The sequence below is a fragment of the Zootoca vivipara genome, chromosome 6 (assembly GCF_963506605.1).
Source record: "Zootoca vivipara chromosome 6, rZooViv1.1, whole genome shotgun sequence".
Lineage (NCBI taxonomy): Eukaryota > Metazoa > Chordata > Lepidosauria > Squamata > Lacertidae > Zootoca > Zootoca vivipara.
In genome coordinates, this window is record NC_083281.1 from 72,351,440 (window position 1) to 72,375,884 (window position 24,445).

Here is a 24,445-nt window from a genome sequence, read left to right on the forward strand (position 1 = left end):
GCCGCGCGATCGGCGCGGTGGGAACCGGCCCAAACGCCGGTAAGTCTGGGGACCCCTGATCTAAGGTAACAAAAGAAGTTTGCAAAACTCTGGAGTCAGGCCTGCTATCCAGCAATTTGCTCATTTCCTACAAAACCACACAACATGGCTAAGTTGCAACATGGCAAGCTATCCAACTTAAGTCTTGAAAACCCCAACTGAAGATATGTTGGCGCCAGCTCCCTTTAGGTGAGCCTCTGACTGGAGACTGGCTTGGTGGGGAGTTGCAACAAACTTTGCCCCCACGTTGGGGAACCTGAAGGGCAAGCGCACGTCTTGTGCACCTAAAGATATCCTGCATTGGAAGTTTGCTCCTGCAAACATGTTTCTCCCCCTAGATGTAACTTGGTTATTTCTAGCCAAGGTCACCAAGATCCTGTGATTACACAGGAAGGTGTACAGGAAGGCATGTTAATGCAGGAAAAGGGATGAATCTCAGGGGTAAAACAGCAGGGGTATTTAATCTGTATCCCACTGGCTGTTCTCCCAACCCCACCCCTCCACTGGCTTTTTTTTAACCTGTTATATCCAAAACAGGTCTGGTTTGGGTCAAAGCAGTGAACGGGGGTTCTAGGTGCATGCACAAGTGGTCTCCCCGGCTGCTTCTCTCCTGTCCCAGGATCCCTGTTCTTCAGCAGACAAAAGGGTTGGGAACTTGTGTTTTCCAATGTAACTTCTTGTTCTGCCCTAAACAAGCCAAAGGACAAACCAGACCCTTGTTTGGGGAAACATTCACCTCCCCCCTTCTGTGTTTCCATCTGCCCCTTTCAGCAGCAGCTCATCTGCAGCATGACCCACAGCATCGTATCTGTGGCCTGGGATGGGCCAGGGCTGAGGGTTTCAAGAGGTTCCAGTACAAGGCCTGACTTACGGTAGCTTCGGGGGGGGGGGAATGGGGTTGAGAGAGGCTTGGGTAAGGCGGTGGAATTGCCAGGGGGTGCAGGGCATGCCCTGCAGCTGTTACAGTGGCCCCCAGACCCCACTTAAGTGGGCAGGAGAGAGTTTTTCTACACAACTCACTCAGTGGGTGGGTGGGGAGCGATAAATACACCCACCTGTGCCTTACTCTTACTTGACGTGCTTGTGAGAAAAGGAATGCTTTTGTGTGTGTGTGTGTGTGTGCCCATAGGCATGTTTGATTTGTGCCAGAAAGCGTGCAAGTGCTTAATGCCCACTTATGCTCCTTGTAGCACAGCACAACCATCTAAAATTGGAACAGTGTCCCACCCCAATCAAAAGCCTTTCCTCCGCTGTGCTAGGTCTGCCGCTCCTACCTGCGAGGACAAGAAAAGGAAGGCTAAAGCAAGTCTTCTGCAAATGGAAAGGAATGAAAGAAAAGCCCCGCTGAATCAGCCCCAGGGGTCCATCTAGCTTAGCACCCACCAGATGCTTTCTGGGAGCCCATAAGCAGGGCTGGAAGGGGAGGAGAGTCGCTTTCCCCACTGCCCAGCCTCTAGCACTTTAAAAATTATTTTTTAATAAAGGATATGCTACATCTGCAGATACACAGAGCCAGGGCCGTCTTAAGCATATCTGGGGCCCTGGCGCCGTGGTGCGAAGATCCCTCCGGCGCCCCCCCCCGTTTCCCAGCGCAACGCCCCCCGGCGGCCCGGCACTCTGGCGCATTGCGCCACCCAGCCTTGCCTTAGCCGGCCCTGCAGAGCCAGGGGCAGTGCATCCTGTTTCGCTGCTTGAGGCAAAATGGGAAATGCTGCCTGACCCCACTGCTGTTGCCACTATACCTGGTCCTTCCGCTGCTCGCTGTGCCACCAGTATGTGTCCTGCTGCATCTGTTGATCACAGAGAAGCAGCGCTGCCATTGGCACTGATTTCAGGCAAGATCACACTGATTCAGGGCGAGATATTGCCCCCAATAGATGTTATCTTGCCTGAAATGGGCAGTGCTTCTCTGCTCCTGGCAGAGATGATAGGACACTACTTTGGGGGCTTCTGCTCCCAAATGCAGTGGCCTCATCCTGCCTAATGGCTGGGCGGGCTCTGCACAGAGCTTCCACCTGACTATCTCATTCAATCCTCCACAAATTTATCTATTTTTTAAAAAGCCATCTAAGCTGGTGATCTCTAGACTCCTCCTTTCGCCTCCATAATCCCTCTAGTCTACACACTTGCAAGGCCGTAAAAAATAAAAAAAGGTTAACGTTCATATGGGGTCAGAGTATTAGTTATGCGCTCTGTATCTGGCTACCTTTTTTCTGCTTGCTGAAGAGTTTGCACAATTCAAATGCCTGCAGATCCCACATCAGCCATTACACATCTTATAAGAAGAGGCAGAACAAGTTTTATAATGCTGTCCTTTCAGATGATCCTTTAAAGCAAAGGATGGGATGGCAACTAAACCCTTTCATTGACTTGATTAACATTCCTGAGGTTACAGGTAGGTAGCCGTGTTGGTCTGAGTCGAAACAAAATAAAAAAATTCCTTCAGTAGCACCTTAAAGACCAACTAAGTTTTTATTTTGGTATGAGCTTCGTAGTATCTGACGAAGTGTGCATGCACATGAAAGCTCATACCAAAATAAAAACTTAGTTGGTCTTTAAGGTGCTACTGAAGGAATTTTTTTTATTTTATTCCTGAGGTTGTTAACGATTTTCATTAACCTGATCCAGTGGTTTTCAAACTTTTCCATTACATGGGAACTCCCTTCCCATTAAAATGACCAGCATGGGTGCATCCTTTTATCATCCAAAGTGTTATGCTATGCTCTCTGAGGGAGGGCAACCTCCTAGAGAGGTTGGAAAATCCCTGTTTGGGAACCCAAGGGTTACATATTATTTAGATCTGCAAGAACTGCAACCACCTGTCAGTTCTCATTTCCAGAGTGCTTTGCACATAGCGAAGATTCTGGGTTCTCCCCTCCCCCCTATTGCTTTTTAACATAATGTGCCGTGCCCACGCATGTGCTGGGTTACTAGAACTGCCTCTTGAGCTCTAGAGAAGGGGATTCTGGTCTGCCCCATCTTTTCAAGCAGAACATGATCAAATAGGTCAAATGGGGCAGCTCTGGTTGGACCTTGGTAGTTTAGACTGCGGGCAGGTAGGGGAATTAAATGCTTTGAAAATGAAAACTTCCCAAGGATTCCAGGGATGGGGAACCTGTAGACCTCCAAATGTTGTGGGCTGGGGTTGATGGGAGCTGCAGTCCCACAACCTCTGGGGTTGTAACCAAAGTGCGTCCCGTTGATGTTTATTGGCATAACTCACTGCTTTCAGTGGGTCTACTCTGAGTAGAACTTAGTTGGATACAACCGTTGGAGGGCCATCAGCTGTCCATCCATGATGTATGCAGAAACTCTAGTATGTCAAGGAGAAGGCCAGGTGAGAGCCCTTTCCTCTGACATTGCATACTTTAAAATTATTTTTTTTAAAAAAATGTATGCAAGCATTTAAGCATGCAATTCCCACTCCTACCCCCCCCCACTAGAAAGATGAAATGGAACAGGCAACTAAAAGCTGTACCCCCCTGACCACCCAAATGGCACAAACTGGTTCTTAGGCCAATATTTATTGGCTGCCGCAGTTCTCTCATATGCACATTTGGAGGTGGTGGTGGATCAGCAAAACTTCCTAGAAAATAGGGTGAGGAATGTACCTTTCAAACAGACAGGAAGAGGGCAGAAAGGCCTATGGTTGGCAGCCTGGCTGCCAAGTTTGTGGGGCTTAAATCTGTACGTTTCTTTAGTATCTGATTATGAACAAGGAACAGGCACAGCCTTCCTAGGGTGCTTCAGGTGGTAGGTTATTTTGGGGACGGACAGACAATAAGAGCAGCAGAGTGGGAGACAGACACATCAGACTTATGGGGGAAACATCTCCTGCAGAAACCCCACAGAATCCAGTGGGGAATCTGCAAGAGCAGCAAGAGACGCAACAGATCCTAATGTGTAGAACATGCTTCATGAGCAAATGCTTCAGGCTGAGCCTAGACTATAACTCACTCTGCCTAGAGAAATTCTTACGAGAACTAGGTAGGGCTTGGAGAAAGACTGGCATGGCAAATCCCACCAAATTCGGACAACCCATGTAACATAAGAACCCACCTCCTTGTGCCTGGGCCTGCAGCGCAAGGAGAAAGTGACCCAGAAACTAGAGGGTGTAAGAAGGCTTAGACAAGGCTTCCTCTTTTCCCTGCTTTTGTGGTGCAAGAGATCACAGTCAAGTGGTGAGCACCCACGTGCAACTTCTCCACCTGTGTGGACAATCCCCAGGGAAGAGAGGACCAACCTACGGGAGCCAAACAATCATACAGAGACACAATTGGCTGATAACTGTGCCACTTGGGGAAGGAGAGGAGTGTGGGGCAGGGTACCGCCACTATCTGCAAGCAGAATCTTAGAGCGAGATACGTAAAGTGCAGCCGGTTGTGGAGCCAAAAGGAAAGAAGAGATCCGCGTCATCGCTTTGCATACGTTCTGCCAGTGCTTTTATTCATGCCTCCTCGTGGGGTGGGGATCTTGCTGCCAACCAATGGGGAGCGAAGCTTCATGCCCGTCGGCCCGGATCGGTTGAGAGGTGCTGCGACAGGCCTGCCTGAAAATTTGGGGTGGGTGAGAAGAATGTTTGAGTTTAGACAGAGACGACAGCAGGCGCCGTTGCAGGATGTGCCTCGTTCACAATGTGCTCTCATTCATGCCCCGCGGGGCTGAGTGTACAACCCCAGGTGAATGTGGAGATGTGTCTCACACACAAAATATACATACATCCTTTAGAGCCTCAGCTTCCCACTGTTTTGGAGAGGCAAATAGACACCACCCCACTGCCTAAGCGTCATCTGTGTGAAACCAACAATGGAGGCCGTACCGGAAACTGACTGCATTGGCATGCTCTTGTTCAAGGACTGGGCCCGCCTCAGGTTCATGCGGCAGCCGTCTTTGCCCATGAGGTGCACCTTCCAGGCCTATGAGGAAAGGAGGGAGGGGAGATGGTCAAAAAGGAATCAGGTCTTTCACACAGATAATGAAATCAAGCAGGCTGGGGGTAAGGAAGAGATGCAGCATGTAAGGTGAAGAACCTGGAAAAAGCCCTCCTGGATAAGACCAAAGGGGCATCTAGCCCAGCACCCAGTCAGATGTCTCTGGGAAATGGATAGGCAGGGAGTAAGTGCAATAGCCTCCCCACACCCAGGTATTTGGGACTGCATTGTGTCTAATATTGGTCAAAGGGCACAGTCATAATGACTAGGGGTCATTGACCTGCCTTAGCCTCCTCTATGAGTCTACCCCGCCTTTAAAGCCAGGACAGTTAGGGTCCATCTCTGCATCTTCTGGCAGCCAACACCACTGTCTAACTGTGCACTGTGTGAAAGAGTCGGGGTACCTGCTTTCTGCAGCAGCTGTGCTGCTCTCGTGACATGTACCTCTAGTGGTACCTTGCAGGGTGGTTTGGAAGATAAAAGGGGGCCGGAAGAGAACCACCTATGGGGAAAGGGCAGGATAAAACGGACACAAATCAAGCAGCTGGAGCCAAATAGGAAGATGAATTCATCCCAGAGAGATGCTATAGCTGCATCGAGAGCACTTCTGCGGAGCTGCTCACTATACTTGTTTCACACTGCCTTGCTGCTGTGCCAAGCTGCTAATACAAGAAGACAGGCAAGGTGGTATGCAATTCTAGTTGGGTGAGCCGGACTTCATCTGGTCAACCCTTCTTATAAGGCCAACCCTTCCTTTCCCTCTCTTTAACTGGCTGAGTTAAGGGTGATGGCTCTCACCTCCTCTCCTGGCGTGAAATTCTCATGGCACAACGGACAGTGATTGGCCACTTTTTCAGGCTTGGCAGCTGGAAAGAGGAGAAAGCAGAGAGATGTCATTGCAGACTGCATGTCCCAATCTCATGCTGGCTTCGGCTGATGGGAGTCCAAAATGTCTGGAGGGGGCCTGGTTGGCGGAGGCCACTGTGCCTGCTCCCTGCCAGCCCACCCAGAGCCCCGCTCTTCCTTACGGTTGCAGGCCTTTCCCTTGACATGCCGGGGCAGCTCATCCTTCGGCAGGGCTTCGCAGCAGCGCGGACACTTGTCAAAGTTGTCCTTTTTGTCGCACTCCGTCAGCAGGTGCTCTGTCAGGCTGGCAATCTCAACCACCTGAAAGGGGACAGTCCTCAGTCTGAGGCAAGAGCCAAACGTTTCTCTTTCTCTTTTTAAAATTGTATTTATCATTTTCAGATTTATACATTTCAATAATTTTACAGTCATTTTAACATTTCAAAACTTGGCTTCCTTTCCCCTCTTTCTGTGGTTCCTTAAATGTATTTTTAATATCTTCTGCATATCCAAATTAACTTAATTTGTTCATTTATTCATCTATTTTAAATATATATGCTTATGAAATTGCAGGTTATTGCAATAATCCTGCCAATGTTCTTATCTGTTTACAATTTATCTGTAAATACAGTGGTGCTTCGACTTACAAATTGAATCCGTTCTGAAGGCACCTTCGTAAGTCGAAAAATTCGTAAGTCGAAAAACACCATTGGAAACGCGATTTCCCATAGGAATGCATTGGAAATGGAAAAATTTGTAAGTCGAAGCAACCCTATCTAAAAATTCGTAAGTCGAAAAATCCCTATCTAAAACCACCACAGTTTTTGGGGGGGATGTCGAGACATTCGTAAGCGTGCGGCCAGTACGTAAGTTGAAAAATTCAGTTGTTGAGTCATTTGTAAGTCAAGGTACAACTGTATTCAATAAACCATTTCCATTCTTTTATAAAAAGTTTGCTATCTTGATTTCTTATTTTTCCAGTAAGTTTTGCCATTTCTGCATATCCCATAAGTTTTTGTATCCATTCTTCCTTTGCTGGGACTTCTACTTCTTTCCATTTTGGGGCAAGTAACATTCTTGCCGCTGTAGTAGCATACATGAATAAGTCTCTATACAGTTTGGGTAGTTCTGTCCCTATAATTCCCTAAAAAGCCAAATGTTTCCCATGCCAAAGCCCTAATTGTCAGCACCTGGGATTAAGGGTGCAAGTGTGGGTAGGCAGGGGCTCAGCCCTTTCTCACCCCGCCACCTAATCACATCTTTGGTCTGGATGCCACCTCTTCTGCTGTTGTACAGGAAGAGAGAGAGAGAGAGAGAGAGAGAGAGAGAGAGAGAGAGAGAGAGAGAGAGAGAGAGAATGGGCTGGAGTGAACCTATATTCTATGGGATGAAGTTGGAGTTTTGAGAATGTGGTGCAGGCCCCAGTCCCAAAACGGCTGCAGGACAGGGGCCTGGCATGACACAAAATGACTGCCACATCTAGGGCAGCAAAGACAGACAGGACCACAACATGCTGCAACCAAAGGGGAGCCATGTCTCTCTCCAACCTTTCTCAGATCTCTGGGCTGCTACTGCAGGGGTCACCAACACAGTCCCCGCTGTGGCACACATCCAAGGTCCCCTCAAAAATGCACAATGCGTGTTTGTGGCAGGGGCTCACCTGTTTGCAGAACTCGCACCTTGTCAGCATTGGGCAACGTTTCCAGTAGTGGAGATCCAGGCCTTCCTCCGTGAATGATTCATCTCTCTCCCCACAGAAGATGCAGAGGCTGGAGTTGGGGAAGAGCAACCAGGGCAGAGGTCAAGGCAGAGGGATTGCAGGGCCTCCTGCACCCTGGTTTGCTTTAGAATGGGGGGGCTCAGGGCACACCTACGTCCTGCATATCCCACTCTGTGGTCACAATCTCTCTTCCTACCACTGAGCTGTGTTAAGGAGGGACCTGCAGAGCGATTTATGGTAAAGAATGCAAACTGGACAAGCTAGTGCATTGGCAGTCGGCCTATACAAATGCATATGACTTTTGCCTAATGTACAATGAACACAGGATTTGAATTTGGGGTGCAGAATATAAAGAAGGATGCAGGGCCACCATTGGTTCTGCTGAAAAGCCAAGCTTCTCCTTCAGTCTCATCACTTGGCAGCGGCCGTTCCATTAGGCTGCAGCAGAGGAGGGAAGCAGGGCAATGTCGCTGACAGCCAGCTAAGAGGCCAGCAGCTCCCCCTCCTTGAGCTTTTCCACCCCAGCTGCTCATTAGGAGGACTTATGACTATGAATTTGCACTCAAGTTTGCTTATTCCGTTCTCCCTCCCAACCCATTTTCATCTCATGCTCATAGCTGCCAAGTACCCCGTTTCCCCCGGGAAACCCCCCTGTTTTTACTTACCTTTTCCCGGTGGTCCCCCGTATCACTTCACCTCCCATTTTTCTCCGTTATTTTCTCCTGCCGGAGGCCATTTTTTTTCTTTCCGATTTGCCCTTCTATGGGCACCAAAAATGGCTGCCACCGGCTTAAAAAGTCGCATCTACGCATGTCCGGAAGTGCATAGACGCGACTTCCGGTGTCGGCGGTGGCCATTTTTGGTGCCCATAGATGGGCGGAGCGACACCGGAAGTTGCGTCGGCGCACTTCCTGACATGCGTACAAGCGACTTTCGAAGCTGGCGGCGGCCATTTTTGGTGCTCATAGAAGGGCAAATCGGAAAGAAAAAAAAAGGCCACCGGCAGGAGAAAATAACGGAGAAAAACGGGAGATGAAGTGATACGGGGGACCACCGGGAAAAGGTAAGTAAAAACAGGGGTTTCCAGGGGCGTTGAGGCAACTTCCAGTGTCACATGGCTGCCGGTCCCGGATTCTGCAGTCCGGGACTTGGAAGGTAAGCTCATGCTGCACCCTTTTAGATTTTAAGTCTATGAGAGCAGGAACAGTAGTGATCTGCAAGGTGCTCTGGGAGCTCTTCTTGGTTGAAGAGTGGTATAAATTCTTTAATAATAATAATAATAATAATAATAATAATAATAATAATAATAATAAACAAAAAGATCTGAAGGGCCATTCAAAAACAGTGTTTACTCCTGAAATGGTGAAATAATGACAAAGTACTTTTTAAAAAAATCTGGCCAAAAGTTCTGACTTATTCAATCTGATTTACAGTATCTGTTCTGGAACTAACTGCTCACTGACATTTTTCTTACTTACTTGTCGAGGTAATTTGCAACTGAGGTGTGATCATCTGGAGTGTCTGCTTTTGGAGGCTGTGGGGCTTTTTTCAAGAACTCGGCTTAAAAAGAAGGAAATAAAGGGAAGGGAGGGGGGAAGAAAAAAGAAATGAAATGAACCAGTGTTGAACTATATTTCCTGGTGAAAAAGGACACTTTGTGGGGAGGGGTTAGCGGAGGATGCATTAGGACAGCCTTTCCCAACCCAAGGTTCCCAGATGTTTTTGCACTACAATTCCCATCATCCCTGACAAACTGGGCCATGCTGGATGAGGCTGATGGGAGTCCAGCGACATCTGGAAACCCAAGGTTGCAAAAGGCTTGCTTAGGCATCCCTCACAGCAGTGCACCTGGTGTGTGTGTGTGTGTGTCACATCTTCTAAGCACTGCAGAGTGCAATGTATGTTATTGCTGGGAAGAATACAACACTTTCATCAGCCTTGCCCATTATTGTTGAAGGCAGAAGGGCACTTGCTGGCAGATGAGAGAATATGCCACATTGGAAAAGGAGAAAGTGAAATGAGCCTCCAATGTCGCAGCAATGCCCTTCTCCCGTTTACAGAGGGCAAACAAGGCAGTATCTGTGCAAAAGGATAAAGTAAGAATAAAATAAAAGTTACTTGTATGGAAGGCAGGAATTTCACCTGCTCCTGAGTTACCTGAGTGAGGAATTTGGATGCCCCCACCTGCTTCCTTAGAATACACTGCACAGGCTACGGTAACTTGGAATTCTGTTCCATCACTTAAAATACTCTTAACATGTAAATAAAGTGTATCCCCACTAATATCTGTTTACAGAATTCACAGCTTTCTGACTTCTTCTGACCCACAGCAATCCAAGACTCAAGATGAACTGAATATGCAGTTTTACAAATACAGTTTATAAAAAGGCATGTACTATGAGAGGATACTAGGTTTTAAAAAATGTGCCTACCTTGAGCCTTGGACTTCTGAATATCATTATCTTTCTCCTGAAGAAGAAAAGTAGAATAAATTAAAAAGAAAAATGTAAACGGAATCACAAACAGTACATTCTTACACTTGTTTATACAGAAGCCAGCCTAAAGTTCAGGGAGACTTGCTCCCAGGTAAGTGCTTATGCAGCAGGGAACCTCGATGCTGTTGGGACTCCGCCTCCCATCAATCTCAGCCAGCATGGCCAGGCATGATGGGAGTTGGACTCCAGAAACATCTGGAGCATCACAAATCAGTCCCCTCTCTCCAACCAAAATCATTTTCTTTGTTCAGTAACCGAGGAATTGAAGAAGAAATCGGGTTAATAACAATGAATTAAAAGGAAGGAGAAGGAAGTGGCTGAAGCCATAGCAGAAACCCAATGTTTGACAGTTGGCATATCTGGTAAAAGACATGTTCCTAAATGCAGAAAGCCACAGGCTCAGTCCCTGCCCTTTCCAGCCACAAAAGATATTAAATAACAAATCTCACAAAGAGCTATTGCTGTTGTGAGGCAGAGTTTGATTCAGGAATGGGTTTGCATGGAACCCTTCGCTAAAACAGAGGAAAAACCTTTGTTTCCACAGCACTTTGCACTTGACCTTCTTGGGATGTTGGGCGATTGGGAGGTGCGTGGCCCTGCCCAAGAGTCATTTTTTTTTTTTGCCCACAAGGCTGATCCTGATAAGGATGGTGGCCTGTGGAGTCAAAAAGGTTCCCCACCCCACGTCTATACCAACTGACAATGGCTCTCCAGGGTTTGAGACGGGGGTCTTTCCCAGCCCTACTTGGGCATATTGAGGAATGACCTTCTGCATGCAATTCACTTGGGCTTCGGTTCTTCCCCAAAGTTAAAGAATGGAAACCACTGGATAAGAAAGTTTTGGGCTGGCCTCGTCTGGCTCTGTTTAAGGAAGCATGATGTTGCTCATTTGAGGCTTCCAAAGTTCTCAATGACGCAACAATTCTGGAGGAGAGAGGTTGTTATATTTTTGCATTTGCAGTGGTAGGATATTCCGTATTTAAATGTTTGATGTTTTGTTGTGTTTTTATATATGTTGTATGCCACCAACCAGCTTCCGGTAGTACCTGAGGCACCACAAAAACAGCCTGACTAGGAGGGACAGTGGTGCGCATGCACATTCAGTCTGCAATGGTGGAAGAGTTATACTATTTCAAAAGGCAGGGAGAGAGAATGAAAGAAACGTTCTGTGACTTCCTTCTATCTATAAGGATAAAGCAATGGGAGAGCATTTTAAGACCCTTGGTGGCCATCAGATACCTTTACAGCCTGAGCTTCCGTCTGCATGTCCTTCAGAGCTGCCAGCTGACCTTGCAACACTTTGATCTCGTCTTTCTTTTGCTTTTCAGCTTCGTCAGTAGCCGTCTTTCTCTGTGCCTGTCAAAACACACACAGTTGAAGGTTGCTGGGTTTGGGGCCCGAGTCACCAACAACACTGGCCTGATTGTCTTCTGGAACTAAGATTCTGCGAGTTCTCATCTTACACAGCATCAAAAAGAAAAGAAAAGGAGGAACACTGAGCAAAGACAGGGACAATGTCTGAATGCACCTGTCTACCAACCTGCAGAATTTACTCAGAGAGCAGAGGCAGAAGCCAATGGTGAAACGGCCACAAGATGAAAGCTGCTGCCTTCAAGGCTGCTTTCCAAGAGGGATTTGACAAATTCATGGAGAACAGGTTATTTAGCTCCAAGAGGCAGTATACCTGGCATCGCCGACAAACAGTGGGAGTGGGAGGCCTGGAGACATCTGGTTGGTCACTGTGGATGCTGAACCAGATGGCATTTTGGTCTGATCCAGCAAGGGTCACTTCGCCTTCCTGATGGGCTGAGCCTGACACACAGAAGAACGTAACAGCTTGCTGGATCAGGCCAATGGCCCATCTAGTCCAACATCCTGTTCTCACATGGGCCAACCTGTAGGAAACTGGCAAGCAAGAGGTTTTCCTGCCTCAGTCAGCACAGCCCCTATGAAAACAACAAGACCTGAAAAAAGTTGCATTTCTTACCCTTATTTCAGTTTCTGTGAGCTTGCCGTCTATTTTAGCAAACCCATCGAAAAGTGTCTTGTACAGAATGTTCTTGCGTGTGTTGGCATCGTCAGGAGGAAGGTAATCCAGGATGACGGCTCGGTGCTGCCGATACATATCCAGGATGATCCGGAGGGCTGTTTCCCGGACCTCATATACTCGATGCTCCAGAGCTCCTGTTGCAAACTAAGGGTGAAGAAAACATGCAATCATTTTGTGAGTCTCATGGAGGTGGTTGAAGCGTACATTCAATGTCCTGAAAAACAAACGGGGGAAAATGGGTTCTACAGGTTTCCAGTGTGTTAGAAAAAAGCTGGCTGTGCAGGGTGCTAGTGGCTAATGCCTGCAACATCAACAGCATACCTCCCACCTTCAAAGAAGTTTTTAAAAGTGATTTTACTGAGAAGGAAGGAGAGTGGGGTATGAATGTATAAGCACAATTGCACAGTTTGAGCTGCACCTAGAGCAAGCGGCTTCATTAGGAATGTAGGAAGCCGTCTTAGACAGATTCAGAAACCACTGGAAGCTCAGCTCCCTACCCGCATGACGTTATCGACAGTAAAACCGGTGTTATCCGTCCCCAGCTCTTTCAGCAAGCGTTCCACTAATTCCACCTGGCTCATTGCAAGATGTGTAGGGGAATTTGGCTTCACAGGCTGCACCAGGTGAGCAGGTATAATCTGAAGAGGCTTCACTTCATTACAGAGGGCCATTTCCTGGGGGGAGATGGAGAAGACAGGGCACGCTCGGGTCAGCGGTTCATGTGCGGCCCACAAAGGTACAACTCAGCAAAACTGAGAACTGCCCTCCCAAGCCCTGCAAGATTCAGTTGTGGTTTGAGCCTTACAGGTTTTACTTCAGACCTACACAAAGAAGAGGAGTATTTTGCAGTGACATAGATACACGCAGTTGTTCCATACTTGTCAGCAATCATGCCACAGCATTCTGCACTAACTTGCAGCTTCCAGATCGTGCACAAGTGAAGCCCCCCAGAGATCACATTGCTGAAGTGATCAATGCATGAACCTTGAACGTCATGTGTTCAGGCAAACACTTGCATGCAGCTGCAAGTCTTTGTGTATTGACTAGACTGACCTGGATGAAGTTGGCAGCCGCTACACGAAGGCGGGCAGAGGAGTCCCCCGTCCTGGAGAGAAGGTTGGGGAAGGTCCTTTCCACGCAGTAAGTGGTCTCTTGCTTTCCAAGTTTATGCTTGGGGATGTACTGCGTGATGATCATCTTTAGGAGCTTTAAGGAAGCTTGAAAAACCTACCAGAAGGAAACCATCAAGGTGGTTAAAATAGGAACTGTGGTCAAGAGAGAGAAAAATTTCGAAATTGCACGGGGCTGCTGCGTGTGGAAACCTTTAAAACCATCTGAAACTGGGAGTCACTGGATCCCGTCACTGAGTTCCCACACAATCACATTTAGGAGATATAGAAGAGGGCATTCACAGGGCTGTTAGACCCTCCCCCCCCACCCCCCCGATATCGCTCACCGAGGAGACTATGTCTTTTATGGCTCTCACTATGAGGAAGATGGCGCCCCGAAGGAGGTTCTTCAGGTCATCCTTTGGCGTGTTTGTGGATACTTCCGTCATCTTTTTGTATATGGCGAGCAACGAGTCTTCGCGGTAGGACCATGTCTTGGAATAGGCCCCTGCAACCTGGCAAAAGGAGAATGTTCAGGAGCTGGAACAGCCCAGATCTGCACGAAAGCCGACACCTGTCATTCTTTCATCAGGAAGAGCCTGGCCAGTACTGCTGCAGGGGAGAGATGGCTGGAGCCACCAGGGGCAAGTGATTCCACCTGCCTTGCCCCACTCCCCTGCCTAGAACCCTTTAAAGGAGGAGCCTCTGTTTAAGTTCTTATTCTTGCTCTCTACTAATGTTTTTTTTTAATTACTCTGTTGCCTTTATGGCAGGAAAATGAACGCTTGTTAACACTTCTGAAATGTTACGATTTACTTTGATTTTCTATGGTATTGCACTATATTTTGACTGGTAGGTTTGCATTTGCATTTATATTGCTTGTGAGCTCCCTTGGGATGTCTTTCTCAGCCGAAAGGCAGCATATAAATAAATAAATAAATAAATAAATAAATAAATAAATAAATATCACACGCTGGCATGGCTGAGGAATAAAACTCAGGCTGAGTTTATGCAGCTAGGAGCAGGGTTGACTCTCAGTGCCAACCCCCAGGTTACCTGTATGGGGCTGGAAAGAGCCCCAGAGGCCAGACCAAGAGGCCTAGGTAGCTGATTTTGGCTCAAATAGGAACAATTTTCAATTCAATTTTCTTTGTACAATCTGCACCACTCATCCAGGGCTCCATCCTGCAATGTGCAAGGGGACTCTTTGTACATGAAAGTAATGGCCTCCCCCTGCCATTACTAAGCTACGTTTACAAGGTCTTTACCAGGCCTTCCCCAAACACTTCAATGGCTGAGCTGGCCTCCCTCAGTGCTTTCTCGGTCAGTGGCTCCGGCTCCCCGACGACACCACTTCTCGGGGTGTCCCCAGGGTCCTCCTCGTTCATCTCAGGGTCCAAGTAGGGAAAGCCTTCCTCCTGCTGCTGCTTACGAATAGTCGGGAGGGGCCTCTCATCGTAAGGCAAGAATTCAACCTAGCAGAGAGAGAGAGAAGACACTGTTTTTTTAAAAAAGTACTAGGTCAGTACTGTATACCCCGACTGGCAGCAGCTCTCCAGTCTTTCAGGCAGGGGACATTCCAAGCCCTACTTGATGCCATTGAGGACTGAACCTGGGGCTTTCTGCATGCAAAGCAGATGTTCTGTCACTCAGCTGTAGCCCTTCCCTTGCTTCACTAACCATGGGAGCACAGCACTAGTACAAAAATGGTGATCTGCTCCAACATCCCCCTTGCAAAGAAATGTTGGAAAATTTGGTCCAATTCAGGAAACAGAATAAGGGGTTCACATGGGGTTGAGACAGATAGAGTGAGGGACCTCCAGCTTCCAAGACTTTCCCTGTACCTTCATCTCTATGCTGACTTCTCTATTGCTTTGTTATTTGAACTCATACATCTTAGGTTGCTTCCTGTTTTGCAACTTCCTCCTCACCCTGTTCTCTCAAGACGAGAAGTCACCTAGACCTATTCATTTGTTATTTTTCTGACTCTGAAGGCATCGCTGCACCTCAGCTGGGAAGCAGTCAGCAGCCCAAAGGGATCCCCAGCCTTAGATGGTTTACAGAAACTGCAACCAGTGAGCCCAGCTGAACTGAAAGCAGGCACAATTGCTCTCCGCCCTCAGAACAAAGCAGGAAGATAAAAAAGAGGCCACAGAAATATCCAGTGTCAGCTGTGTGCAGAAGGGCGTTAATCTGCAGGACATGGAAAACTAGGCTTACGTTGATCTTTGGAAAAGCCTCGGTGGAGATGGGGGCCTGGGCGGCGGGAGGAGAGATGGCCTGAGCTGCAATGGGCTCTGGAGAAGGAGCTTCTGGTGGCTTTTCAGGAGGCGGCAGCTCAGGACTCTCCGCTTCGGTTTTGTCCCACCGGGGCGAAAGCAGAGGCCTTTTCTGCTGGGGAGAAGTGGTGGGATAAGCCACAGGCTCTAGAGGCAAGTCGGGAGGCCGCCGGATCTGAGAGAACGAGAGGGAGAAGCAAAGTGCATCAAGATTTTGCCATGCAGCAATTGTGGGAGCCACTTCCAGATATCCTGGGATGACAACTCACCCCATCCTTCCTGGCCACTGGTCATGGGAGCTGGGAGTCCAACAGTATCTGGGGCCATCCCTGTTATACTGCTTCCCAACATACAATAAAGCTTTGCTGCAATGGGAGCGGACTTCAGTGACGGCTCCTCCATACCCTAATCCCAAACCTCCCTCAATACTTTTGAACTGCATGGCAGGAAGAGCTGGGCAAGGTCAATCCCGTCCCTGTCTCGTCCTGCCAGGGACATTGCTCACCAACAGGTCTGGGTCGAGGAGATTGTGCAGCTCCAGCTGCTGGTACACTTTGAGGCGGTACTCCTCCATCTGCTGCTTCTTCTGCTTGGCAAGGTCATAGTCCTCCCGCTCAACGGCGCAGCGCTTCTCCACTTCGTAGCGGCCCAGCCGCTCGCCGACCTGGAAGAAGGGGGATCTCAGAGGTCACTGCTGGAGCCTGGAACGGAACAATGGGCTTGTGCATTCTCTGCAGTGGACACAGCTTATCCCAAAGCGGAGAAGAGACAAGCAAGTTGCAGAACCTTCTTCTCTTACTGTCATGCTGGTGTTAAGAGAGAGTTGGTGGGCTCTTTTTGTAGTTTCCTTAAGATACATCTTCTTGGCCCCTCCAGGCTTGAAAAAAGAGTCAGCTCCCTTCCCTAAATAGAAACAATCTCCTTCTCTCCTAGATTTCATATTTTAGATCTTTAGAGAGAAAAGCAGGAAAGGTCCCCATCTTGAATATCCTTCCGGAGGTGAAGGAAAAAACTTTTTTAAAGAGGAAGAAATGAATGTGGAGGGCTTGAGGGGAAAAGGGCTCTTGTTTGGCTGTTCATTTATTAGTTTATGGGTGCTGCGCCTAAACAAGGAGGGCAAAGAGCCCAGTGGAACCAACTGATCTATTTTTTTTGGCAGAGGTGGGGAACCTTTGGTTCCTCCAGAGGTTGTTGGGCTCCAACAGCCATCAGCCCTGGTCAGCATGGCCAGTGGTCAGGGTTAAGGACGGGAGTTGCGCAACAACATCTGTAGGGCCACTGGTGCTCCTCATCAGGCGCAGGGTGTGCAATCCTCAGCGAGCAGGGAAATGTGCGTGATTATGAGTAACCGCTACCACTCCGCAAAAACCTCTGCTGCAAATAAAATCAGTTGGCTGTGTGTGGCCCTTCCCTACCGTGCTCTGGCCCTACCTTCTGCAGGTCTGCAATAGCTTGCTTGAGTTTCTTGGCATGGTCGTAATGCTCCTGGCGCACCGCTTCGTGCTTTTTCTCATCCAGCTTGCGGATTATCTGCGCCACCTCTGGATCTTGGTACATGTCAAAAGCCAGGTCATCCAGTGGTGAAATCAAATCTGGCTTCCTGGGAAGGAGAGGGATAACAGGGACTTAAGGAAGCTGTTTAAGACACAGGATTTTATTTTAATTTTTTATTCGCAAGGGGATGGGGGAAATGAAACTCTGGCTGACAGCTAGGACACAGTGTAAGGCAGCTTCCTATGTTTCCGAGTCAGACCACTGGTCCTTCACTGACTGACAGAGGCTCTCCCAGGATTCAGGCAATAAGTTTCTTCCAGCCCCACCTGTATAATTATTATTTATATATTTTAAAATGTATTTATGTACCGTTAAATCATTTTAAAAAATCAAAGTGGTTTAAAACATTAAAAAGATTAAAACCAAACAATAAAAGCATTTTAAAAAGCTAAGAACAACTTAAAAGCAAAAATAAGTTTTTAAACAACGAGCATCAATAAACCATTGCGGAATGATGAACTCTTTTCTGCCTGAAGAGGCCTGGCGGAATAGAAAAGCTTTAAACTTAAACTTGGGACCTCCTGCTGTACTACTGAGCTGTGGCTCTTCCTCATCCTTACCCGGTGTATGTTCCATCCAAGGCTGAGTCATCTGGGTTGTTCCCAAGGTAATGGTCGATCAGCTTCTCTCTAGAAGACTTCAGAAAGATAAAAGTCAGGGGGCACCCCACAAATCACGATCAAGCCTACATCCAGGAATGGCAAGTGGTACCCTTCTAATGATATGTATGATATAATAGATCCTATATACATATATTCTATTAATCTTTACTTTTTAAATTATTGCTTTTTCCCTATGTTTTTAGCTGTTTCTACTTCAGCTGTAAGCTGCCTTGAATCCTGTGCATAGGCTCTCTCGACTTTGCTTTCATTACATGAATAACGAGAGGAGGAACCTATCAGGTTGTGATTCCCAGCAACCAATCCTGATCTGAGGTTTGCCACGGTTTTGCTCTTTGTCTGAACCAGCAGACTGCAGCTTGCACCCGCCCTCTAAAAACCAGGACTGGAAACCAAACCCCGGCTTGGAATTACGACTGAACCACCCCTCTAAACGGAGGTAAAGGTGTTCCAGGGTTTTCCTCAGCTCATTACTTCATACACTTACATGATTAGTGTCATTGCTGGCATCTGCAGGCTCTCCAATGATATTTATTGCTACAAGAGCAACCTAAAAGAGAAAGGAAAAGGAAAAATGGGCAGGCTTCCTTCTTTTAAAAGAAGTGAAATTCTGCAGCAGGGAAAGCTCAGCGCTGCGACATAAATAATCAATGCAAATTGGGCCTATTCCTGCTATTTTTACCTATTTTGCACATTTTTGTCTGGTTTTGCAATAGGGCAAAGAGCCCTGCCCCTAGAAGATAGCAATCTGGTTTATATGGTTCAGCTCTACCTACACAGGCTTTGCTAGCCCTACCTGGAAATATTGGTGAATTGAAACTGGGATCTTCTGCATGGAAAGCAGATGCTCCACCGCTGAGCTACAGTGCCATCTCCACCCCAAACCTCTTGAAAACTTATTCATCCAACCCCTGGGTCCTAAGATTCCTTTAGGACAGGGCTGGGGAACCTGTGGCCTGACAGATGTTGCTGGATAATAATTAACTGGCCGCAACCTCAGAATCTCTGGATCGAGTACACTGCATTTCCAGCACCCTTGATTCTGAGAAGCAAGGGTGCTGGAGAGGTAGAAATGCCTTCTTTCATTCTTCCTTGTACTATCAGAATTCCTAAAGCATTTTCAATTTTTGTTCCCCGTTGGCTAAAAGGCGTTGCTTTCTCCCCCAAAGCATTCTCCAGTGTATTGACTTGATGTTATTACAGTTCCTCTCTCATCTTTTTGCAAAACTTACATCCAAGGCCGTCAACAATAGAATTGAATAAAACAATAGAATAAAAGAATACACCCGCTGGTGAGAGATAATCTAGACAAAAGGGAGGCTGAGTGCTATTGTGTGTTTTATTTATTGCCATGGATTTGAATAGCGAAATAGCAACATCATGCTTTTTCATAATGAAGACACTGAACTCCTAAAATCTGAATACAAGTCCTGAGTCCTTTGAAAGTCTGGCTGCCAGTATTTTAAAAACTAGTCCTGCAAAAGTTGCCATCTCAGGTGTTGTGACCTCATGAGATCCTCCACACTGAAGACCGCATTACAGATTCTGGAGTGGGCAACAGGCAGGTGGGGTTTCCCATGCAATCCTGCGGATGTTTACTCAAAAATAAACCCCACTGCATTCAGTGGGGTTTACTTCCAGGTAAGTGTGCAAGGCGGTGCACTTTTAGTCAGACAAACTCAATGGGTCAAGCATGTCTTGCTGAAAAGAGGTTAGGTGGAGGACTTGCATGAGGGCAAGCATTAGCCACAAGAGCGGTGCAGAAAAGCTGGGATCTGCAAGCAAAACAGGAACTTAAAAAAATTCCTTCCAGTAGCACCTTAGAGACCAACTAAGTTTGTTATTGGTATGAGCTTTCGTGTGCATGCACACTTCTTCAAAACAGCAACTGTCCCCCATACAGAGAAATAGAAACCTCACAGCTACTTCAATAGCTGTGCCTTCCTTGGGTGGAGATTCATTTTTCGGAAAGACGAGTAAAACATGAAGTACCCCCTCGGCCTTTTGGTTCATTTTACCTGACTGTACAGGTTGTACCTATTGACATAGTTTTTGTGGAACGTCAGCTTTAGGTATTGGCCGACGGCATCCACGTAGACGGATTTCAGTTCTCGCGCCTTGTAGCCAGTTTTCTCATTATTTGAGAGAGACACGTAACTGCAAGGGGTGGGTGGAGAAAAAAAGACAATATTATACGTGATCACAGTGGTCGCATTTAAAGCATCATGGACAGACATCCTGGTATTGACATGTGCATTGTGCGTCCCAAAATCAAAACGCGGCGAGTCCAAGACTTTATTCTCCAAAAAAAGGCGTGCCTGAAATTAACAGCAGCAGAAAACAAACTTGCTCCGTATGGTACAGCCCTTCTAGAAAGGCTTCTTATCCTGAATCCAGGTGGTCCCCACTGACACCTGCCCTGTGATCAGAACCCTAAATCAAGAGTGAAGAAAATGGAACTAATGTGTGAGCTTGTGTGTGCTTCCACAGGGTTACTTGGGCTGTGCCAGAAACATTGATCCCCTGGATGGATATGGCTTATTAGAAAACCCTGTAAGAATCCACGCAGTGTCCCTGCTGCTTCTGCCCAGTAGAAGCTCACCAACTCCTCTACCTTAAGAAACAACTTGCTTGCCCCAAGCAAATGAGGAACTGAGCCCTGGCTCATCTTGCCGAGAGGAGACTTACCCTAGCCTTCGGAACCTCTCTGATTTGTATGGTGCAAAATATTCAGGCAGGTTCTCGCTGATGAAGAATTCAATCTTGCTAGAAATCATGTACTGGTGAGCCAGCAACTGCAGTTTTCGAATCCTACATCGCTCCACCATCTGAAGGACGACTTCTTGGGGATACTGGCAGAGCCTGGAATGAAAGAAACGTCCCAAGTGCTTCAGCACCCCAAGCCAAAGTTCTTATGTTCCTGGCTCCTAAGTAATCATTCCCTTCCCCCCATGTAGTTCAACTGTGACGGACAGAAACTATGCTCTTAAAATCAAAAGCGAGGGCCTCAGGATTCTAGCAAAACCCCACCCAGAGGTGCCAGGGAAACCGCATGCCACCCACAAGCCTGACAACACTAAACCTGGCAAAGTGCTTCCTAAAATTTCTGTCACTTACAGTACCTTGGTGACCTCCAGCCATTGATGGTTGGGGCATGGACCATCAGTTCTTTCGCACTGAAGCCATCCTCGTGCCCTGATGAACTTACAACAATAAACCCAATCTTGTGCGGCATCCTGCCCTCTTGAACTAACTGGAAAAAAGAAAGATGCTTTATAATTATAAGGTTTTTTTGCATGGCATGGAGAACGTGGTTAGAGACACCCCCCCCCCTTTCTCCCGTAACACTAGAACTCATGAGCATCCAATGAAGCTGAATGCTGGAAAATTCAGGTCACATAAAAGAAACGTTATTCAAGCATCGCGTAGTTACAAACTCTGGAACTCACTTCCACAGGAGGCAGAGATAGGAACCGACTTGGGTGGATTTAAAATATAAGATAAAACGTACAGAGGATAAGTCTACGAAAGATTATGAATGGCTACTAGCCATTAGGGCTATGCTTTGCTGTCCCTGTCAGAGGCACCATGCCTCTGAACCCTAGCTGCTAGAAACCACAGGAGAGTGCTCTTGTGCTTGCTCCTGCTTGCAGGTTTCTTCCAGGCCTCTGTGAGATCAGGATGCTGGACTAGATGTGCCACTGGCCTGATCCAGCAGGCTCTTCTTATTTTCTTAAAAACAATTCAACATTCTTTTAGGGTAAGGCATGCAAAATTATGGATTTTTAACAATTGAAGTTTGAGATTATATTCTGCAAGTTAAGAATGCAAGAGCACCACTGCCAGATGAGACCAAAGGTCCACATGGTCAAGCACTTTGGTCAACCAGTTGCCTCTCAGAATCCCAGCAGCACAAGGCAAATTATTATATCTAACTGATAATATTAAAATTACCTGCATCTTGCAACACTGTACACCCACAGAAGACATTATGAACTAGTTTCATCAAGCTGGGCTGTCAAACATGTCACGTTCCAATATCTTTCAGGAGTCAGCACCATAGGTTGTATTTGACTCACTTTTACTCAGAGTAGAGCCACCAAAGTTAATGGGCCTTAGTCACTGTAATTAGCTTCAAGTGGTTCTACTCTTAGTAAATATTAGTTGAGTACAACCCCATATGTTTGGGGATCCATCTTCAGTACACTGCTCTGTTTCCATATTCATTTTGAAAACAAGGGAACTACAGCTGAGAGGCAGCCACTTGATGAAGGCCACAGAACATAATGTTGAAAAAGGTAGGTGTTCAAACTCAGGATACTCACACCGCAGTCCCAGCCCAGCTCTCTAGCCACTGGGACAGAACAAGACCCTCTGTTCTCTCTCTGCTATGCCATTAAACAAGAAGGAGAACAATGATCAAGATTCATATAGGGCAGTGTTCTGTGTCCATCAATTGTGAGCCCCAGAGAAACTCAGAAAGAACTTAAAGTCTTAGTCTTTGCCTGCTACTTAACCCCAGCACCTGATACTCAAAGATACACTGCCGCTGGATGTGGAAGTTTCATTCAATTATCATTCTTTCAAGTCCAGCTATCAATATAGATATTTTTTTAAAAAAAATTAAATCTGCTTCTTCTTTCTCTGGATTTTGAGGTCTCATCATCTTTTTGTTGAGGTTTATTGCATGGTTGTTAAAGCCACCCTAATTTACCACAACTGGAATATAGATGTAGCCAGTGCTCTTTTTCTTAATTTTTTTTAGGGGTACTCTCATTTTCCTACTCATATTGAAAAACTGCCCCTCAATGAGGTCAAACTTAGATTCACAAAATGTTTAGGGGTATGCATCCCCCTGCGTCCCCCCCAGGGAAAAAAAGCACTGGATATAGCAAATAAAAGATAAAATTACTAAATGACCCCTACCTTAAAGCTAAAAAGAGAGAGAAACATCAAGGCATGAGAAAGCCTGACAGCCTATGTATTAATGGATGGCATTTGCTGCTACAAGAGGTGACAATGGCAGCTGGCTTACTGATGGTTTCAAAAATGTTTGGACAAATTCATGGAGAAGGTCTACAAATGGTTTTTAGCCATAATGGCTAAATGTCACTCAAGACCAGTTGGGGGAGGAGCTGCAAACAGCATAAGTGGGCTAATGTCTTCAAGCTCTGCTTGCAGGCTATCAGGAAGCATCAGGCTAGCCAATTTGGGCAGTGGGATGCTGAGTTAGATGAGCCTTTGGTCTGACTCGGCAAGGTTCATCCTCCATTCTTATGAATGTTTAGATAAATTAATAGAGGATAAACCATAGTCAACTGACCCTCAAAGCCAGATCTTGTGAGTAGACATAGGCTAACATAGGCTCCATAGGCTAACAATGTAAAACTTGAATATGTTTTAAAAGAAAAAGTTCCTCAGGGGTAAAAAATGTGGCTTCTGGATTTCCAGATTGATTGGGGAAAACTTGCCATGGGGCACAGATGATAAACATCTGTGGCCTCCCCCAGATATTGTTCCATCACTTTGGTCATGTTGACTGCTGGGAGTCCAACAGCATCTGGGGAGCCACATATGACTTGCCCATCCAGTATATGAGTATCATAAGTTCTTAATCGCTGTTGCACCTGTGAGCCAGTGGTGCATTGGTGGCAGGAATGCTGAATTCTAGGACCTTGAGAGACCAGGTTACAAATCCCTCTGCTCAGCCATGAAGCTCGCTGGGTGACCTTGGGCCAGTCATTGCCTCTCTCACCCTAACCTACCTCATTAGGTTACTATGAGGATAAAATGGGGAGGAAAAGAATTACATACGTCACTCTGAGTTCCTATGAGAAAAAGAAGGTATGTAACGGCATCAAATAAATAAATGATAATTGATTCTCTTTTTAAAATGTTTTTAGCTGTTTGTATTTTATCTGTGTTGTTTCAATTTGTGTATGCTGCCTTGAGTCCCAGCCTGGGGGGAAAGTGGGCTATATATACCCGTAAATAAGAATACTGCAAACATAATATTGGAGCAGGACAGAAGACATTGTGCATTTTGGGCAGGCAAATAATAAGGTTGAAACATGCCAGGAAGGCATAAACCATGAGGCAGTGTGGCGTAGTGGTCAGAGTGTCGGACTAGGACCTGGGAGAGACCAGGATTCAAATCTCCACACTTGGCCATGAAGCTCCCAGGGTAACGTTGGTGAGGGAGGAGGCAGTTGCTGCCTCTCAGCCTAACCCACCTCAGAAGGCTGTTGTGGGGATAGCATGGGGGAAAGCAGACCCATAAACCCGGGTTCAAATCCCCACTCATTCATTGGCTGTGCATGAAGCGCCCTGGGCACTTAGCCACTGCCTCTCAGCCTAGCCTACATCGCAGGGTTGTTGTGGGGACTAAATGAGGAGGGGGGGGGACCTTGAGCTCCTTGGAGGGAAAAATGTGGGATATAAACGCAATGAAATAAGTATATAAATGCCCACCCACATTTCACCCCCAACCCTCTATTATGGTCGCCTCCCACCCCCACCTAAGGATGAGGGAGGGGCCGACACCTTCCTCCCCCTCCCAAAAAGGGAGGGGCTCCTAAGGGGAGTAGGAGGCGCGGCCTTCCCTCCCCGCCCCTCTTCGCTTTGTCTCTTTCTTTCTCTCTCTCTTCCATTCTTCCTACCTACTTTATTCCGGCTCCATCACTAGGGCCACTGATCTCCTAGCAACCACTTGGACGCTACTGCGCAGGCGCGAGCGGCGCGGCAGGGCGGAGACTAAAAAGAGATCAAGGCTATCGGGGATGCCGACGCGCCGAACGGAAGT

At 47.0% G+C, this 24,445-nt stretch overlaps 1 protein-coding gene across 2 annotated transcripts; it reads right to left on the reverse strand.

The window, feature by feature from the left end:
• CEP104 (centrosomal protein 104) lies at positions 1-24,370 on the reverse strand. 2 transcript variants are annotated; one of them, XM_035119801.2, is made up of 22 exons: positions 24,307-24,370; positions 20,766-20,896; positions 20,332-20,505; positions 19,662-19,800; positions 18,131-18,193; positions 17,584-17,660; positions 16,901-17,069; positions 15,975-16,133; positions 15,411-15,644; positions 14,459-14,665; positions 13,538-13,705; positions 13,135-13,308; positions 12,579-12,755; positions 12,019-12,225; positions 11,271-11,387; positions 9,969-10,005; positions 9,015-9,096; positions 7,477-7,585; positions 5,999-6,137; positions 5,769-5,836; positions 4,859-4,955; positions 1-4,588 (listed from the first exon to the last, which is right to left on the reverse strand). In XM_035119801.2, exons 2-22 carry the CDS (start codon positions 20,876-20,878, stop codon positions 4,452-4,454), a joined length of 2,847 nt encoding a protein of 948 aa, XP_034975692.2. In that variant the 5' UTR covers positions 20,879-20,896; positions 24,307-24,370; the 3' UTR covers positions 1-4,451. The 2 variants fall into 2 exon arrangements, with proteins under 2 accessions (XP_034975692.2, XP_034975693.2); XM_035119802.2 differs by having other exon boundaries at positions 24,303-24,370.
• Positions 24,371-24,445: the final 75 nt, after the last annotated feature.